The sequence below is a fragment of the Astatotilapia calliptera genome, chromosome 8 (assembly GCF_900246225.1).
Source record: "Astatotilapia calliptera chromosome 8, fAstCal1.2, whole genome shotgun sequence".
NCBI classification, from domain to species: Eukaryota; Metazoa; Chordata; class Actinopteri; order Cichliformes; family Cichlidae; genus Astatotilapia; species Astatotilapia calliptera.
Genome location: NC_039309.1, coordinates 16,818,579 through 16,834,784, shown reverse-complemented (window position 1 = coordinate 16,834,784; position 16,206 = coordinate 16,818,579). Strand labels below are relative to the sequence as shown.

At 41.8% G+C, this 16,206-nt stretch overlaps 2 protein-coding genes across 2 annotated transcripts in view; one reads left to right on the top strand and one right to left on the bottom strand.

The window, feature by feature from the left end:
- Positions 1-6,248, bottom strand: part of shisa9a (shisa family member 9a) — a 58,101-nt gene extending 51,853 nt beyond the window's left edge. The window contains exons 1-2 of the mRNA XM_026179078.1: positions 5,350-6,248; positions 4,035-4,141 (exon numbers count right to left, since the gene is read on the bottom strand). Of these exons, the coding sequence (XP_026034863.1) occupies positions 4,035-4,141; positions 5,350-5,864 (622 nt within the window). The 5' untranslated portion in view covers positions 5,865-6,248. The remainder of the gene's footprint in view (positions 1-4,034; positions 4,142-5,349) is intronic.
- A 2,048-nt stretch (positions 6,249-8,296) lies between these two features.
- The window catches only part of cpped1 (calcineurin-like phosphoesterase domain containing 1), a 67,999-nt gene continuing 60,089 nt past the window's right edge, over positions 8,297-16,206 (top strand). Inside the window, exon 1 of the mRNA XM_026179077.1 lies at positions 8,297-8,567. Within this exon, the coding sequence (XP_026034862.1) occupies positions 8,504-8,567 (64 nt within the window). The 5' untranslated portion in view covers positions 8,297-8,503. The remainder of the gene's footprint in view (positions 8,568-16,206) is intronic.

Sequence of the window (16,206 nt, the reverse complement as noted above, 5' to 3'; positions counted from 1 at the left end):
GCCTAAAAGACAAACTCGGGGATGGAACCTCGACTGCGCTTTTCCCGCCTGTTTGAACACAAGGACAGAAGCTGAGCTTCAAACGGAGCCCAAGCTGGAGTGACGCCTCACAGATAACTACCTACAGCTCTGTCATTTTCTCTTTCACAGCCTCTCTTTGCTTGTTTCTACGGCCCGCACGTAGGTTCACTAGCTGAGGCTCTGCTTTCGGATCTGGCACTCTGCAATCAGATGTGACATGCTGAAGGCTCGGATGACAGCTGCGAAGACAAGGTCACACAGTCACCTACTTTTAACGAAGGATACGTACGACTCCTCTTGACAGACTTGTGCAGCGCTTGAAAAACACATTTACGTGCTGCCTGCATACACACTGTACGCCTGCGCGCACCTTCATTCACTCACACACAAACTCGTACACACACTCACAGTCACAACGCGGAGCCGGAGCATTTTGCAGATGGGGGTCTTTTCTCGTGCCTGTGCAATCTCAGAAGCAATTACCTATTAAAATTTCATCCTTCATCCTTCCAGAATGTTTAGGAAAAGATTATAACTACTGGGAAGGTAATTAAGCCAGCAAATGGGGAGCTGCATTGTGAATACTGAGAGATATGTATGTTGTGTTTGTGTGTGAGTGCGTGCTTTATCTTAATAATACCAACAGTGATGCCCACCTAAAGCTCTTGAGTGTGTTATCCCAAATGACAAGAGAAAGAAGTCACAAGGATCGCTGCTGTTTTACGGTAAAACTTCACAACTAACGTCTTCATTAAGTGGAACAGCAAAGGTCGCAACTATGTCAAATGTAGACAACATGGCCAGTAGAAAGCTCTGTCATTCATCAGTGATCTTTGCCTTTGTACGTCTGGATGTTGCCACTGAGATCATTTGACTCGTCGCACGCTCAATCATCCAGGTAAGGAAATCTGTTCATGTAGACAGCAGGATTTCATGTTCAGTAGGAGGAAACACAACATAAAGATGAATAGGTCCCTTTTTATGGTTTTCTCCTCTTTCTTGTCCTTACTTTCCCCTCTTTTTTCCTCATCCCTCCCCTCTTTGTCTCTTTGATGCTACAAGAGGAGCCTTTTAAGGATTCAAACAAAGTCTCCATTTTTTTTTTTTTTTTTTTTTTTTTGCGGGGGGATGAAAAAAAAGTCAACAAACCTGCCCATCTGGGTAATTTATAGGTTGGTGGGTTCTGGTTCAAGAAGCAACCTCAATCTCCATTTTTAATATGCAGGATTGGGGGTGGACATAATAAACAGAAACCCCGGACTTGTGTGTTGCTGATTGATTCTGGGTGTTTCACACTTGTGTGGGATATTCCTCAAATAGACTGAACCTTATAAATGATACAGCAGTGGCGGTCATCAATGATTCCTTCACAGACAACTGGCATTCTGGCTGTCACACAGGAAAAAGGAATTTCTCTTCTGTTAAATAAACAAAGGAGACCTGCCAGACCAGGTTCAATCATGCCATTAATAGGGCAATCTGGCCATAAGCTATAATCAATAAGTGCTTTTGCACTAAAATAGATTTTCCAGCACAATCTTTCGCTATATTTGAGCAGACTCGCTTCATGTGCACAGAGTGCATGACAGTCCCTTTAACCTGAGTACTTATCTTTACATTGCAATTACCACTGTCTTCAGTCTTCCTCTTCTTCTTCTCCTTCTTCCCTCCATCTGTCCTTCACATTCACAGTGACACTTGTAATGATAAATCGCCTTGCCCTTTTTCAATCTATTTATCTTCTGTTAATCATTTAAATAAGAATAACACGTTGAGTAAATCCATACCTAATTCACCTCCATTCCTGCAACCCTAATAAATCGACTGCAATGCTTATGGAAGTTTGAGGGAGGGGTCCGTAAACCAATCAGGTGGTTGTCGTGTGTAGGGGGGGGGGGGGTCCTGGCAGATCGTGGCGGTTAATAACATTCCACATGATTACCCACAAGCCAGAGGATTAGAAGGTTAAGGGGAGCGGGTTCCACATTGCAAATAATAATCGCTATTTCACAGCCGTGTCCTCCTGGCCACTTAGGTGATAGGCCACCCAGCTATCTCTTCTCTCCCACAGTGTGGACAGGGAGAAAAAAAGGACTCCAGTGGACCCTGACACCTACTGAAAGTGTTATTCATCTCTTTTCATGGAAGCCCTTTTAGGACTCCCACCTCCCTCCCCCGAAAAACGACCCTTTTCTTTTTAAATAAAGAAATCAATGCAACCTTTTTTTTTTTAAAATTCTTTCTCCACACATTTTTCTATGAGATGTGTTCTCATCACGATGTTGATGGCATCTGTGGGTGTAGCGCTTCACGCTGAGTGGGGTTATGTCACCCTGTCGTTGCAGGATTGCGCATTTATCTCATTCTCCCAAACAGATGCAGGCATTCGTACCCCCTGACCGCTGCCTTTGATGCGGACGTCCTGATTCATTAGCAGTCATTTGTAACTGTGACGTGTCACGCGTTTAAAGATGTAAAGAGAAAGGAGTGAATTAGGAATGTATGGATACTGCTGTCTCTGTGTTCAATAATAATCAAGCACCCTTTTATCTTAAACAACTCATAGTACCGCATCACCCCAATAGATCTCCTCTCTCTCAGTGTGCTGGTTTACTTAGAGTATTAGAAAGTAGAACGGGAGGCAGGCCTCTCTTATGTGGGACCAGCTTCCAGAACCCAAACTGGGAGTTGTGGAACCAGCTCCCAGCTTGGGTTCGGGAACTAGACACCCTCTCCACTTTTAAGATTGGACTTGAAACTACTGTCTTTTTTGATAAAGCTTCTAGTTACGGCTGACTCGATTGACTCTGCACCCTCTCTTAGTCCTGCTGCAACAGGTTTAGGCTGCTAGAGGAGGCTCTTTTTTTACTTTTGTAAAAACTTTAGAAATCAAGTGTAAATGTCAAATTTGATGGAATAAATTGTCTTTCTGGACTCACAAAAGTATGGAGATGCACGCAAATGCACAAAAAGGCAAGGCTTCTGGATGTGTGAGGATTTCAGCTTCCAGTCAGTTATAATGCTACAAGGTGCCATTCACGTATAACTAGATAATAAGAATGAGGCAGAGGGAACTCTGTGTCACTCTGTGTCTCTGTGCTGAATACCAGACTAGATTTGTTACTTTGTTTTGGCATAAAAAGGTGACGCAATTTTTAAGTGAGCCCAAATGCTGTGTGCTGTCCCTGTATGTGTTATATGTCATCTACTGTACTCTCTGCCCTGCATGCATTTATGTACGAATGTGCGGGTTTTGTGCACATTCATCTCTTTGGTCTTCGATGTTCTAAAAGCAAATAAGCTTGATACTGTAGCAGCCCACGGGACACAGAAGAAATAGATGGCATTCATACGCTTTGTATTATACCCTCCCTACACACACACACACACACATATGTAAACAGACAACCACCACCACTACTTCCTCTTACACACACACTCCCACTTGCCTCTTTCTCTCATTATATCATGTGGGCATGAACCAAAATAAAACGGTGAATAACGGCTGAAAAGACAGGGAGGTATTCTCTTTCTAGGCTGTTATGAAATGGATGGATATCTGGCCAGTGTGAGATAAAACAAAAGCCAGTGCTGTCATTTGAAACAAAAACAAAAAAAACACAGAACAAGCCCTGCAGGGATGTGCGTTTTCTCTCAACGTTTATGGTCGTGTCTTTTTCTTTTTTCTTTTTTTTAAAAATGGATTTTCCGACTCTGCACCATCGGCCAGATACGAGGCTGCTTTCAAGGCTGCGACGACTCACTTGATCCCAAACTCTCACATCCTTCCATCACTCCGAATGACTTCGCAGAGGCTCTCTGACACCAACCGGCATCCACTCAATCTCGCTTTAAATAAGCAGCTTTTTTTAAAAAAAAAAAAATGCATTTGCTGACACGCATACGCACTCCACCCACGCCTCCATATGCTGCTTTAACTTATACACACAGTTCACAACAACCAATAATGAGCTGTCCAGAACTGCCAGAAGAAAAAAAGAAAAAAAACTCACGGATGTTTGTGGCCCTGGCGACATAGTGCTGCGAATGCATCCCTAGGGCCTCTTCCCCGCGATACTGCTCACCTGGACACCCGCCCTGCAGCACATTGGCGACGACCCTGTCAGACAGAGAGATGGATGAGGCGTGCAGACATGAGGAACTGTGCATGACATGGCTAATTTAATTATTCAGTTCGACTGTACCGGTGCACACTGTCGTTTCAGCTGCACCTCATAATGTGAGGTGCAGCTGACCAGAAAAATTAGTTTCCACGATGAGTGGAAAAGATTTCCTTTCAGTTGTTCCCTTTTATTTATTTATTTTTACTGTAATTATTGCACATTCACTCACACCTACTGAATTGCAACACTATGAAGGTGTAAAAACAAGCAAATGATCTCCAGTCAAGAGTGATACACAATGGAGTGCAATGCCACCTTACTCTACTGAAAGACACCCCTCCGCCCCTCACATGAGAGGAGAGCAGCTCATAATGTTACGCTGTGCCACAACAGATGGATAGACTGGAGTGGAAGGAATATGCGGTATCAGTTCCTGTTCATAAAGACTCTTAATAACAGAAGATGCGATACATTGCTCTTGTTGCCCGGAAACCACGTGTGTGAAGTGTAACATGCACAAGTTCATCTATGATGTTTTATGGCACGGATAGGTGTCAAATTAAAGGAAAATTTAGACTGAGTGTGATGCCAAGGCCACCACGTGAAGCCAAAATAGCTTCGATGTTCTTTTTGCATGTTGGCCTTGGCTTGCTCTTCGCTCTCCAAGTCTTTGCTCTAGACCAAAATGAGCTAACCTCTAATTTGTGGACAACATTGGTCTGGCTTCTCGACACTTAGTTAGACTTTTCTATGACTAGATCACAACCTAAGACACATCATTTTGATACTCAGTGACCCAAACCTGTAGAAGAGCACTCTTATCGGGAAGAAAGGGGTTTGTCATAAGACAAAGGTGGTCAACTTTGCAGTAAGTCTTTCCACTAAAGGGAGACAAGGAGACCCCCACCCTAATGAAGAGGTCAAGGGTTTGAGTTTTTTCTTTAATTTAATTTCATAAATTTATGTGTGTTGTGTGTGTGTGTGGTGGTGGTGGTGGTGGTGGGGTGCTCTGTTAAGACGACAAGCACACGTCCACACGTTGCGCGCTCCAGATCATTGCGCGCGTAGGCTACTACTGCAAGTCTCTTTGTAAACAAGCGCACCGAGAGAATCGGGCAGAGAGGGAGGGAGGGAGGAAGCGGGAGATAGACACACACAGATAGAAGAGAGAGAGAGAGAGAAACCAAGAAAGAAAGAGACCCACCTATACATATTCTCTCTCTGGGGTCGGTGCGCCTTTTCCAGCCCCAGCTTGGTGAAAATCCCCACAAGAGCCATAATCGCCACTACTCCACAAATGACGTAAACTATTAAGTTCGTCTTGTCTTTGGTGCTGTCGTGAGGCTTGTTCGTTTTCTTGTAGGGTGTCTGCCCGCTCTTCATCCACATCGGGGTGTCATAATTTGTACAGGTTTCCTGGTCGAGCCGCGACTCCTTGATGGAGCAGCAGAAGCGGAAGCCACAGGTACCGCAGCAGTACAAATACACGCCCGTTTTGCAGATGAACGGCGGGTCATACTGGCCCATCACGTCGTAGTAACCCCGACACCTTTCCTCCGTGTGCGGGGTCTGCTCGGACACGCTCTCCTCCGGCGTGGAGCCGTTCGAGGTGGCGATCATTACGAATCCCCCGAGCGCTCCTGGAATCCCGCCAGCCTTGCACACGAGAGCCATAAGTTTGAGCAACAAGAAGCAGGGGAGAAAGTGTTTCCCTCTCATTGTGCTCTCTCCTCCGTTCAACTTCGCGCGGAAACGAAAAGACCTGAAGAGAGGGGACAGGGCGCACGGTCATGATATGCCGAAAAGTCCAGAAATATCCGCGCTGATGAACATCTTTGCTCGCGTATCTTTATCCACAAACAAACGCGCGGAATAAAAAGAACAAACAAAACAAAAAACCCTATGTGGATTAAACTTGACTTAACTGAACTCCTCTCCAGCGAGTGCGCATTTAGACGCCTTTCCCAAAAGGTTTTTGTCTTTTTTTATCAGGCTCAGATTTTGCGTTTTCGGGAGTGCATCACTTCACTCCTCTGTCTGTGCGCACTTACGCACGGGAGTAGGCAGAGACACAAGCCGCACCGAGGATGAGAGCGCAGTGAGCGAATAGAAGAGCCGAGGGTGGGAGAGCCTGGTGCACGCACACACACACACACACACACACAAACGGAGAGGAGGAGGAAAACAGGGGGAGGGAGGGAGATTGCAAGGGCTGACTCCGAGGGAGAGAGAGAGAGAGCCTTTATTGTGAAATATTATGATAAAAGCGTCTATGCACATCACTATTACGCTCTGCGAGGAAAGTCGTGGGAGCCCCATTTTTTTTAATACTTCCAGTCGTAGGTTGCCATTGTTGGAGAAATCCTGAAATCACAAGTAGCTTAATGTGTTACAATAGGCAGCGGCTGGCAGAGCTTCTAAGAACAGGTGATACATTTTGAAACAACAAAAACAAAAAACCACACAACACCTATAGATCCCAGGGGACATCTATAGGAGACAGCAATCTGGCCCATCAAGACCATAACCAAGAGACACAACCCCGTAACGAGTGATATTCCACCACAGGCAAATGTCTCACTCTTGTGGTTTTTGCCAAAGGTGCTCGGAACAGAAAAATATAAAATGAAATTTTTTTAAAAAGAAAAATGTACGTATCTGTCTGCCTCGGAGCACAATCCTCACAATTTGTATCAATAAACCAGGCGAAACAAGAGAAATCTGAGAATTTGTTTCGGGAAAAGGGAAAATTCAATAATTTACCAAAAAATAGAGACACCCCCCCCCCCCCCCCAAAAAAAAAAACAACAACCAACCAAACAAACAAACAAAAAACAACACAAAACAAAAATAAAGTTATGAATGTTTTGGCTTGTAGGGATATTAATCCACCCGGACTCTTGTAGAGTGAGTTTCCCAGTCTTTTCTTTGTGGCGCTCAAAGCGCAACACAAAGTAATTTTCTTCTATCTATCTATCTATCTATCTATCTATCTATCTATCTATCTATCTATCTATCTATCTATCTATCTATCTATCTATCTATCTATCTATCTATCTATCTATCTATCTATCTATCTATCTATCTATCTATCTATCTATCCTTTATATATTATTTTAAACCTATGTTCTCATTTAGATGTGTATGGACCCGACCGGACAGGGCAGGGCAGGAGGAGAACATGGCATCAGTGGATGCAAATGTAGTGTTTGCTTTGCTTGGATTCGTGGATCATGTGTGTGGGGCTGTGGGATCATTTTGGGAAGTTTTTTGTTTATGTCTATGTGCAGAAGATACTGCTGTTAGATGAAGGTTTGGGGGTTTAAGTTTGATTGGGGAAGGTGGCTGAATAATGAGTTAGATACTCCAATATATTTGAATGAATGAATGAATGAATATGACTAATTAATGGATGAACGAATTATTAACTTTACCAATTACTGACACAGGAGATGGATAAAGCCGATACCCAGACATGAAAATAAAAAATATCCATCCATTACTTGTTTCCTACTACATTATGTAAATTCTTCAAATGCAATTCTTTTTCATCTCAAACAGATGCTGTTTCAAGTGAAAACTGCCTTCATTAAAGGTTAGGTGCAATGAAAAAATCATAAAAATCGAATATATTTCCACATGCAAGCCCCTCTGTCACCTCTGATGATTCATTCTCTGGTTAAAAAACCGATTTCTAAAGGACCTTCGATGTATTCAAACTGTCTGGCAAGCAAGAAAAAAAACCTTTGATTTGCCCTTATTCAGCTAGTGTTAAAGTATGCAGACAATCAGCGCGGTGAGGAGGACGGGTGGACGTGGCTCTCTCCGTGGTTCTGAAAGACTCTAACCTCTGTCCAAGGTTCTTCTTTCGTGTGGTTTCTTATTTTGCCATTCTCACACACAGCTAAAACACGTAATGGTGTGGACGATGCAGATGTTTGCTTTGTAAAGGTTTATCGGAAGAAGATGCGAATGTTTGATGACTTGATCGATTTTTCCCCCTTTTGTTTTCTGATTTATAAACGATGAGTTGTGGCTAAAACGATAGCATAATTCTCTTTCTTGTCGTTGAAACTAGTTAAACAGTAAGCATGAAGGTTGTATCTGGTTTAAAAGTTTGCGGGAAAACCTGTTAAACTGACTTTTTTTTCGCTTGTACTTGCCTTAACTGGTAGTCACACTGGGGGCCGCTGCAGTGACGATCACATACACACTCACAAAAAGGCTGTTTAGTCGATCGCCGAGAGTCTCGGGTTTAGCTAGCCGCAGGAACAGCTGAGGAGAAGCATAACAGCTACATAACCATCCCACTCGGACCTGCCGGTTTGCTCTGGAGACGGTTTAACCAAGCGGGTGTTATGGCTGAGAGTGAGAATATCTTTCTCAAGGCAAAACACCGGACATTCAGCGGACTCACTGAAGGTAACTGACTGCCTTTAGCTTCTTTAGCTCTGCCGGCTAGCCAACTTCTGTGAGCTAACTTGGCAGCACCGGTGACACAGGTTGTTGGTGGCGACAGGTTAATATTCTGACAGAGGGAAAGCTGTCACTTAGGTTTGCGTAGCTTTCTTTTAACCAACAAGCTGACACTGTCAACCACAGGAAGACAGAGTGGCTAGCTAGCTAGCTAGCTCGTGTTTACAAAATTAAAAGTAGGGAGCGTGGCAATCTTGTTCTTGCAAAGAATCAAATCGGGGCAATCCATAAACACAGGGGTTGCGGCTATTTCGATTTGCATTTGTTTCTAACTCTGGTGCAGAAGAGCTACAGAGCTGAGTATTCATTCATGCACAACTTACAAATAAAACCCATGCTTGACTTCGGCTGCAGTCTCTAATTAGTCATTCATTTATAGCTAAATCGAGCCCTGTCCTGGAAGGTTTAGGCAGACTTCTTTCAGTCGAAAGTGTTTTCTGTGCCTCGGAAGAAACTGAGGGGTGTATTAGATTTAGATGGTTTACTCTTAAGTGGCAAAGTAGTCCTGCCGTTAAGATATTCAAATATTGAAAACATGATCACAGCGCCCACAGCTATGTGTTTATGAGCTGCTGCCCCTCCTGTTTGTTTTACTTTATTTAGCACCCCCTGCTGGAAGCAGGCTAGTATGAGGAAACTGGGGGACAAAAATTGAGATCTTCAGTATTTTATTATTTGCAGCCCATTCACTTTAATCTGAAATGGTCATAAGTTTTGTTATGTGGAGTCCACGCAGTGGCCGAAATCAGCGCGATTGGTGTTTGACTTTGCAAGAAGGCTGCTGCTTATCTCTGGGTGTGAGAGCACTGCCAGTTTCTTTTCTTTTAAAATATGCCATTCAAATAGACACATACCTGGCTTCACAGAGTAAAAACATTTTCACTATAAAGTGTCCTGAATCTAATAAAAAGGTTTATTTATTTATTTATTTTAATGAGGTCAGTTAAATCTTTTGTATCTGTTAGTTATTCAGTACTCAGGGGCAGGACCAGCATTTTAAGGGACATATGTTTGCATATTGAACTTGCCTTTTTCCTTTGCCAAGAATATCCCATCCAAAGTTGATATTTTCAGGAAGCAAAATTCACATCAAAGCATATTTAAAGCTGGTGCAAAATTAAAAACTTTTCTGTCAAACAATGAGTTCAAAGATGTGAAAGTTTTTGGTTTTAGGAGGTTAGTTCACAGCTATAAAAGTGTACCTGAAGCATTTCAGTGGGTGGCTCCACGGTGTACTGGTTAACACATTCACCTTGCATGCAGAAGATCCCCAGTCTGACACCAGGAGGAATTGCAAACACAGTCTGAGAGGGTGGTGCAGGATAAATGGGAGGGTTTTGTCAGGAAGGGCATCCTGTGTAAAACAAATCTGTGCCAAGTCATGCAGATCTATTCACTGTGGTGACCCCTTGGGAAATGAGGTAGCGGGCAGAAGTACCAACAACTGAAACATTTCAGTGCCGGTGTCAATATTGACATTTCTGTCAAACTTATTTAAACATGGTAACCTAGCAATGCACTCTAATCCGGATTGGCTGGCACACCTTCTCCATACACTGGTCTTAAGTGGAATTTAGTGAAAGTACTTTCATTTTGCATATGCAAATATAAAATCATCATCAATAGGGGGCTTCCACATTTTACTAACCTTCTACTTAGTGGTTTTATTTATTTAGAGATGTTAGATCACTCTATTGATACCTGAGAGGAAGAGAGAGCCAGAGTGAGTGAGCTCTGACTTTGGGCATTACAGGGGCTGGATCTAATGGCACAATTTAATTCCACACCGTGGTCCTTCACCACACTAAATATCCCCTTTAGATTTAGTATGGGGGAGATTCAGGAGAGGAAAAATCATTAGAAAGTATGTGCTGTTTTATGTCACTCTCCATTTTTCTGTGGCCCCTGAGTACCCCCGGCCTCACACATCCACAGCTCCTCTCCCTGCTCTTGCAAACTTTTGAGGATTTTTCAAAACTGTGCAATGGGTGGTGTTTGGCTCAGAGCTGGGGGTCAAGTTACACTTTAAAATGCAGCTTTAGTCTTTATCCTCTCAAGAAGTAAAAATGCCGACAGACTGTCACAGCCCGCTAAGATAAAATTAGGCTTTTTCCACCAAACTTAAGGAGGACTTTTATGCTCATTTCCATATTTTTATTTGTGAACTGTTTGCATGAGTCACAGTTCGAAATGATGCTTATTTATCAAACAGTGGCAGCCCCTCACTGCTCTCTGTCTGAAACAAGCCTTAGCTCCCTTCCCCCAGCTTTTAAGCAATGGTACTATGCAAAAGTCTTGAGACACACACATTTCTTTATCTTTATGCAAGGAACATCTGCAAACATCCATGGGAAAATGGTATATAAGGAAAACAGTTTGTACAATTCTAACAAGCTTAAAAGTCCATATTAGGCAGTGTGTTTGAGATCATCCTCATGCTCAAAAATGAAGCTGTTGGAAGTCTGACACTTTCCAGATGGTATTGCATGGTGGATTGAAATCTGATGGTGCTTTTCTGCACTCATAATTCATCAGTTTTGACAAGAAACAAACACCTCTGGCTGAAATGCATTCCCAAACCATGATGCTCACTGCTTTATGTCTCTCCCTACCAACTCTGTACATGTTGATGGTGATTTGAACCAAACTTGGATTCATCACTCCACGAGACCTGTTGTAAGAGACTTTCAGTCTAGTTCTTGTATAATTTGGCATACCTCACCCTTCCTTAGGAATGGCTTCTTGACAAACATCATTGAATAGAGACTATTTCTTATGAGGCTTCAGTGAAGTAGATGGATGAACTGAAGGGCTAGGTCCCATGTCAGATCTTTGTTGGATTTTTGCTCTTTTGGATTCTTGGATTTGTTTCTTTTGGATACTGTTCATGCTGTAGATCAGGCACCATGTTCATTCACTCATGAGCTGCTGTAACATGAATCAAATGGCTGAATTGCCACCTCAGCATGCAGTCAGGTGCTATGGAGTCTTGCTAATGACTTGCTAATTTTATTCAGGTGTGTTGCAGCAGGGACACATGGAAAAGTTTCAGGACACCGGCCTTCGAGGACTGGAGTTTGAAACCCCTGCTGTAGATAGTCTTTTTTTTAATGTCTGCTACTTTTGGCCTTTTTCCAGTTTCCTCAAAGTTTTGTATGGGCACACTGCACACCATGCCAACATATACCAAGTTTTTGGCTAATAGGTTTTTGGTTTTTGCAACAAACTGCTGGTGCCTCTCTCGATCCATTCTCTTCAAGTTATTCCACTTAGCCTACAGCCTATTCCAGCTAACAGCCTATGGTAGTATTGTAGTTGTCCAAAGCACAACTTTGAATGCTGAAAGTCTCAAACGGTTGCTCAAGACCACTTTTAAAAAAACCCAGAAAAGTCTGGCTCATTGGGAGCAAAATATGAAGACGTTAGGGATTGCTTAAGACTTTCGCATTGCGTTCTATATATTGCTGAAAGTCTGGAAAAGATATATTAGGTGCTTCTAAATTTTGTTACATTAATATGGCCAGCCTCAGGTTGAATTCAAAATTCATCAACAGCACTCGCTGTGTAGTATAAGCTGAGATCAAGGCTGGGCTTGTTTGGATCGAGGCATTCTAAAGTAATCGAGTTGATGATGATGATAATCATAAAAGCAAAATGTGTCATAAATGTCAATTACACCGAGTTCGTCATTGTTGAGATTTTACGAGTTTTCCTCCCAGGAGCAAGGCAGTTTTTGTTTTTCTTTTTTGTTGCTCTTTCTTTTCTTATCTTCGCTCGAGTTTCTCTGGAGGACAGAATTATCGCCGACTCATTTGGGAGAGTGATACATGGAGAGCATGTTAAACACAGGATGCTGAACAGTTACAAGCCCCCGCTGAGTGAGAGTGAGGGGATTTGTGCAGAATGCAGATGCGGGCTCTCCACGATGACAGAGCAGTGCATAACTACAGTGGTACTGCTTCCACGTCCTCCGGAAACTCGGCGAGTGGAGTAGAAAGCTGTTGTTTACACCTGCTCTTAGTATCTGTCTGTTTCGGGGGAAATGGCGAGCCTCCGTTTCCATATTACTTTGGCGGGCGTCCTTCATGTCACGCCTTGTCATTACCATCAGCCAAGCCTCACTGAGTGTCTGCTTGTCTCTTTTCATGGAAAGGTGGGCACTGTTTGCCTTGTAAATGAATATTTGAGAGTGACTAGATTGTAGGGCCCTTCTGTTGCGTAATATCAGGATTATGTAAAACACTTGTTCTTTGCCATTCATCCTCTAACGTGTATCTCGCTGTTAATTATTTAGCATTGGTTACTCACAGGGAGAGAGCACGTACGTCTCTTCCCCGCCGACGAGGTTTAATTCCCAGTCCTACATCCTGATCCACGTCGGTTTTAACTAATCAAGTGTTGTGCCAATTCCAAGAATGAATATGATGAGGTTTTCACAGCAGGCCTTCCACTGATAAATGAGTAATGCTGTGGTCACACCTAATTCATGAAGCTTTAATGTTTCTGCTCATTACATTTTTTTATTTTTTATTTTTTTTAAAGCATCATGTAGTTTATTGGTATAGAAACACCAATGTTTACTGTAGATGTAACCAGTAGTTGATACCCAGGAGATAGCAAAACGATTTGAGTGCATATTAGAGCTGGGCGATAGAACGATAACAATATGTATCGCGATATAACTTTTTCTCGATAGAAAAATTAAACTATCGCGATAGACCTCGCCGCTCTTGTCCTCTTAAAAAAAAAAAGAAAAAAAAAAAGAACAGCCAATCCAAATTAAGTAGCGCAGAGCCGAACCAATCACAGCCGCAGCGTCACGTCACGTGACTTGTTACGTACAGCACAAGTGCCAAGCCGCACATGTGTATTTGTTTGGGAAGCAGCCAGCCACCGTACCGCCCGGGTAATGGAGGAAATGAGTGTGCCGACTAGAGAAATCAACCGAGCGTGACCGAAGGTTACCGAAGAGAAAACAGATGATGGTTCCAATGCCGGAGAGATTGTCGAACGGAAGAGCAACAGAAGTTCCGTAGTGTGAAGGTATTTTGGCTATTTCAAGTCTGACAAAAAACAGAGTAGCGTCCACTGTAAATTGTGCCGAAAGCAAGTCTGGAAATACAATAAACTGGTGCATGCGCTACGTCCACACGTACCCGGGTATTTTTGAAAACGCAGATTTTTCTATGCGTTTGCACCTTTCGTCCACACGTAAACGGCGTTTTTGGTCACTGAAAACGAAGATTTTTAAAAACTCCGTTTTTGCATTTACGTGTGGACGAGAAAAACGGAGAAAACGCAGCGTCAAAGGTGTGCGCATTTTTTGACGTCACACTGTGTGCCACGTTATTGTTTCGGTGAAATGAATTTCTACAATACTGTTACTGTTAATTCTACTCTGCAGTGTTTAAATGCTTACATATACACACAGTTACTGTCCCTCCACACATACGACTCTGTTCTGCTTCTATGCCCCAGCTTTGTTTACTTTTTCCCACCGAGGCTTCTAGACTTCTGATTGGCCAACATTTCTGCACGGTTAGGAATCTAGCGCCACCTGCTGCTTTGGCATGTTCATAGCAGCGTTTTCACTTCATTTCTCCCTTTATGTGTGGACGGGATTATTTTTTAAAACGAAAACGGAAAATCTTCGTTTTCAAAAATACCCGTGTACATGTGGACGTAGCCTCAGTCTCTGACTGGAAGCGCTAATTCGTCATTCGGTTTTTGTCAGACTAAAGTAACTGTTAAAACTGTTTGAAAAGCTAAGCTATACAACAAGGAGAGATTGAGAATTTCCTTTTAGTTCTCAGTTTATTTGATATTGACAAAAGTTAGTCAGTTTTGTCTGTTCTTCTGTAAAACAAACTAAGATTTATTTTTTAGAATTAATATTTTGTTTCCAAGTGGAATTGACAATTTAGTCTGTTTCGTTTGTTCTATTTTGAAACTTAAACGCTTTAGCGGCTGCCTTTTGTGTAGTTTGCAATATTTGCCTTTATTTATCTGAAAAAGTCTCATGTTCCTTAAGTACATCTACCCTGTTGAACTTATTATGGGAAATAAATATTTAAATAAAAACAAGCTGCTGATTATTTCACATTTTACTTGTGAGCAACGGCACATTTAAATCTTACAAATATAGTTATTTGGCTTATATCGTGATAGATATCGTTATCGCCTGAAATGAAAAAAACATCGTGATATGAAAAAAAATCTTATATCGCCCAGCTCTAGTGCATGCATATATATATATATATATATATATATATATATATATATATATATATATATATATATATATATATATATATAAAAATTAGTGGGGGGGGGGGGATTCAATTAAAAATGTAAACTTTTGTTTTGTTTTTTATTTATCAGCTTGTCTTCTCATTTTGCCTCTAGATGCAACAGCTGAAGCTTCCAGGTAAACCAGTGTAGGCTGTTCAGATAGATGGATATTTAGTTCAAGACAGTGCAGGTCATTGTTTGCAGATACAGACTACTCAAAAAGAAAAAGTAGATTCAGTTAAGCTTCAGGGGTATTGCAGACTGTTTACTGCCTCAAATGTATTTGGTTAATGGAACTCAAGCAACAAAGTGGAGGATACACAGAAATCTAAAGGACTGCACTTGATTTTTGTAGTGATTTGCACTCACTAGTGCTCTAACTGTGTGTTACAAACTGAATAACAGAGCTCTGGGCACACAGTGAGTCCCAGGAGAGAGAACACAAGGGGTTCACAGTTTTTAACATCTGAACTATAACCTCGTTCATATGCCGCAATGAATAATCCGACCTTGTAAACTGTAGTTAACGGACAAAATAGATGGATTTTAGCTGATCAGTTGCAGCTGTTCAGTCATTAAAATTTTCTGATTCTTTAGTTAGTTCTATTTCTTATTATATTTCTATGTGAAACAGTAGTCTTACAATACACAATAGCTAAACTGACAGTGTAGGTTTTGTATCTTAAAAAATCCCTAGTGCTGTGGCCCCAGCGGGAGAGTGATTTAGGCCTGGTGTGCTGCTGGGCTTCAGTACTATAGTGAAAACCCTGTTATTTTTTGAGATTAGTCATTTGCTTTGCTGCACTAACTGATTCTTTTTTTTCTTTTTTGGAGGGGGATTCACCAGAGAGCTCAGCTTATCAACAATTTATATATATATATATATATATATATATATATATATATATATATATATATATATCTAGATATTAGGGGTGCAACGATATTCGTATCGATATTGAACCGTTCGATACAGTGCTTTCGGTTCGGTACGCATATGTACCGAACAATACAATTTTTTTTCAATTTTTTTTTTTTCAATTTTTTTTTTTTTTTTTTTTTTTTTGTGTCCCGTTTGGATCTATAGCCATCAGAATTGTTGTCTTGAGGCCAAGAAAGATGCCAAGAGGATTTATTTGAAGTGGATCATCATATTGGTCCATTTGATTGACCTTTATTATAATTATGAATTTATTTTATTTTCAGTTGCAAACGGGACAGACATGACTGTGGGATAGGACAGGGGGAAAGAATGAAAGAAAGAGGGGGAGAGAAAGAAAGAAAACCAAAGGGG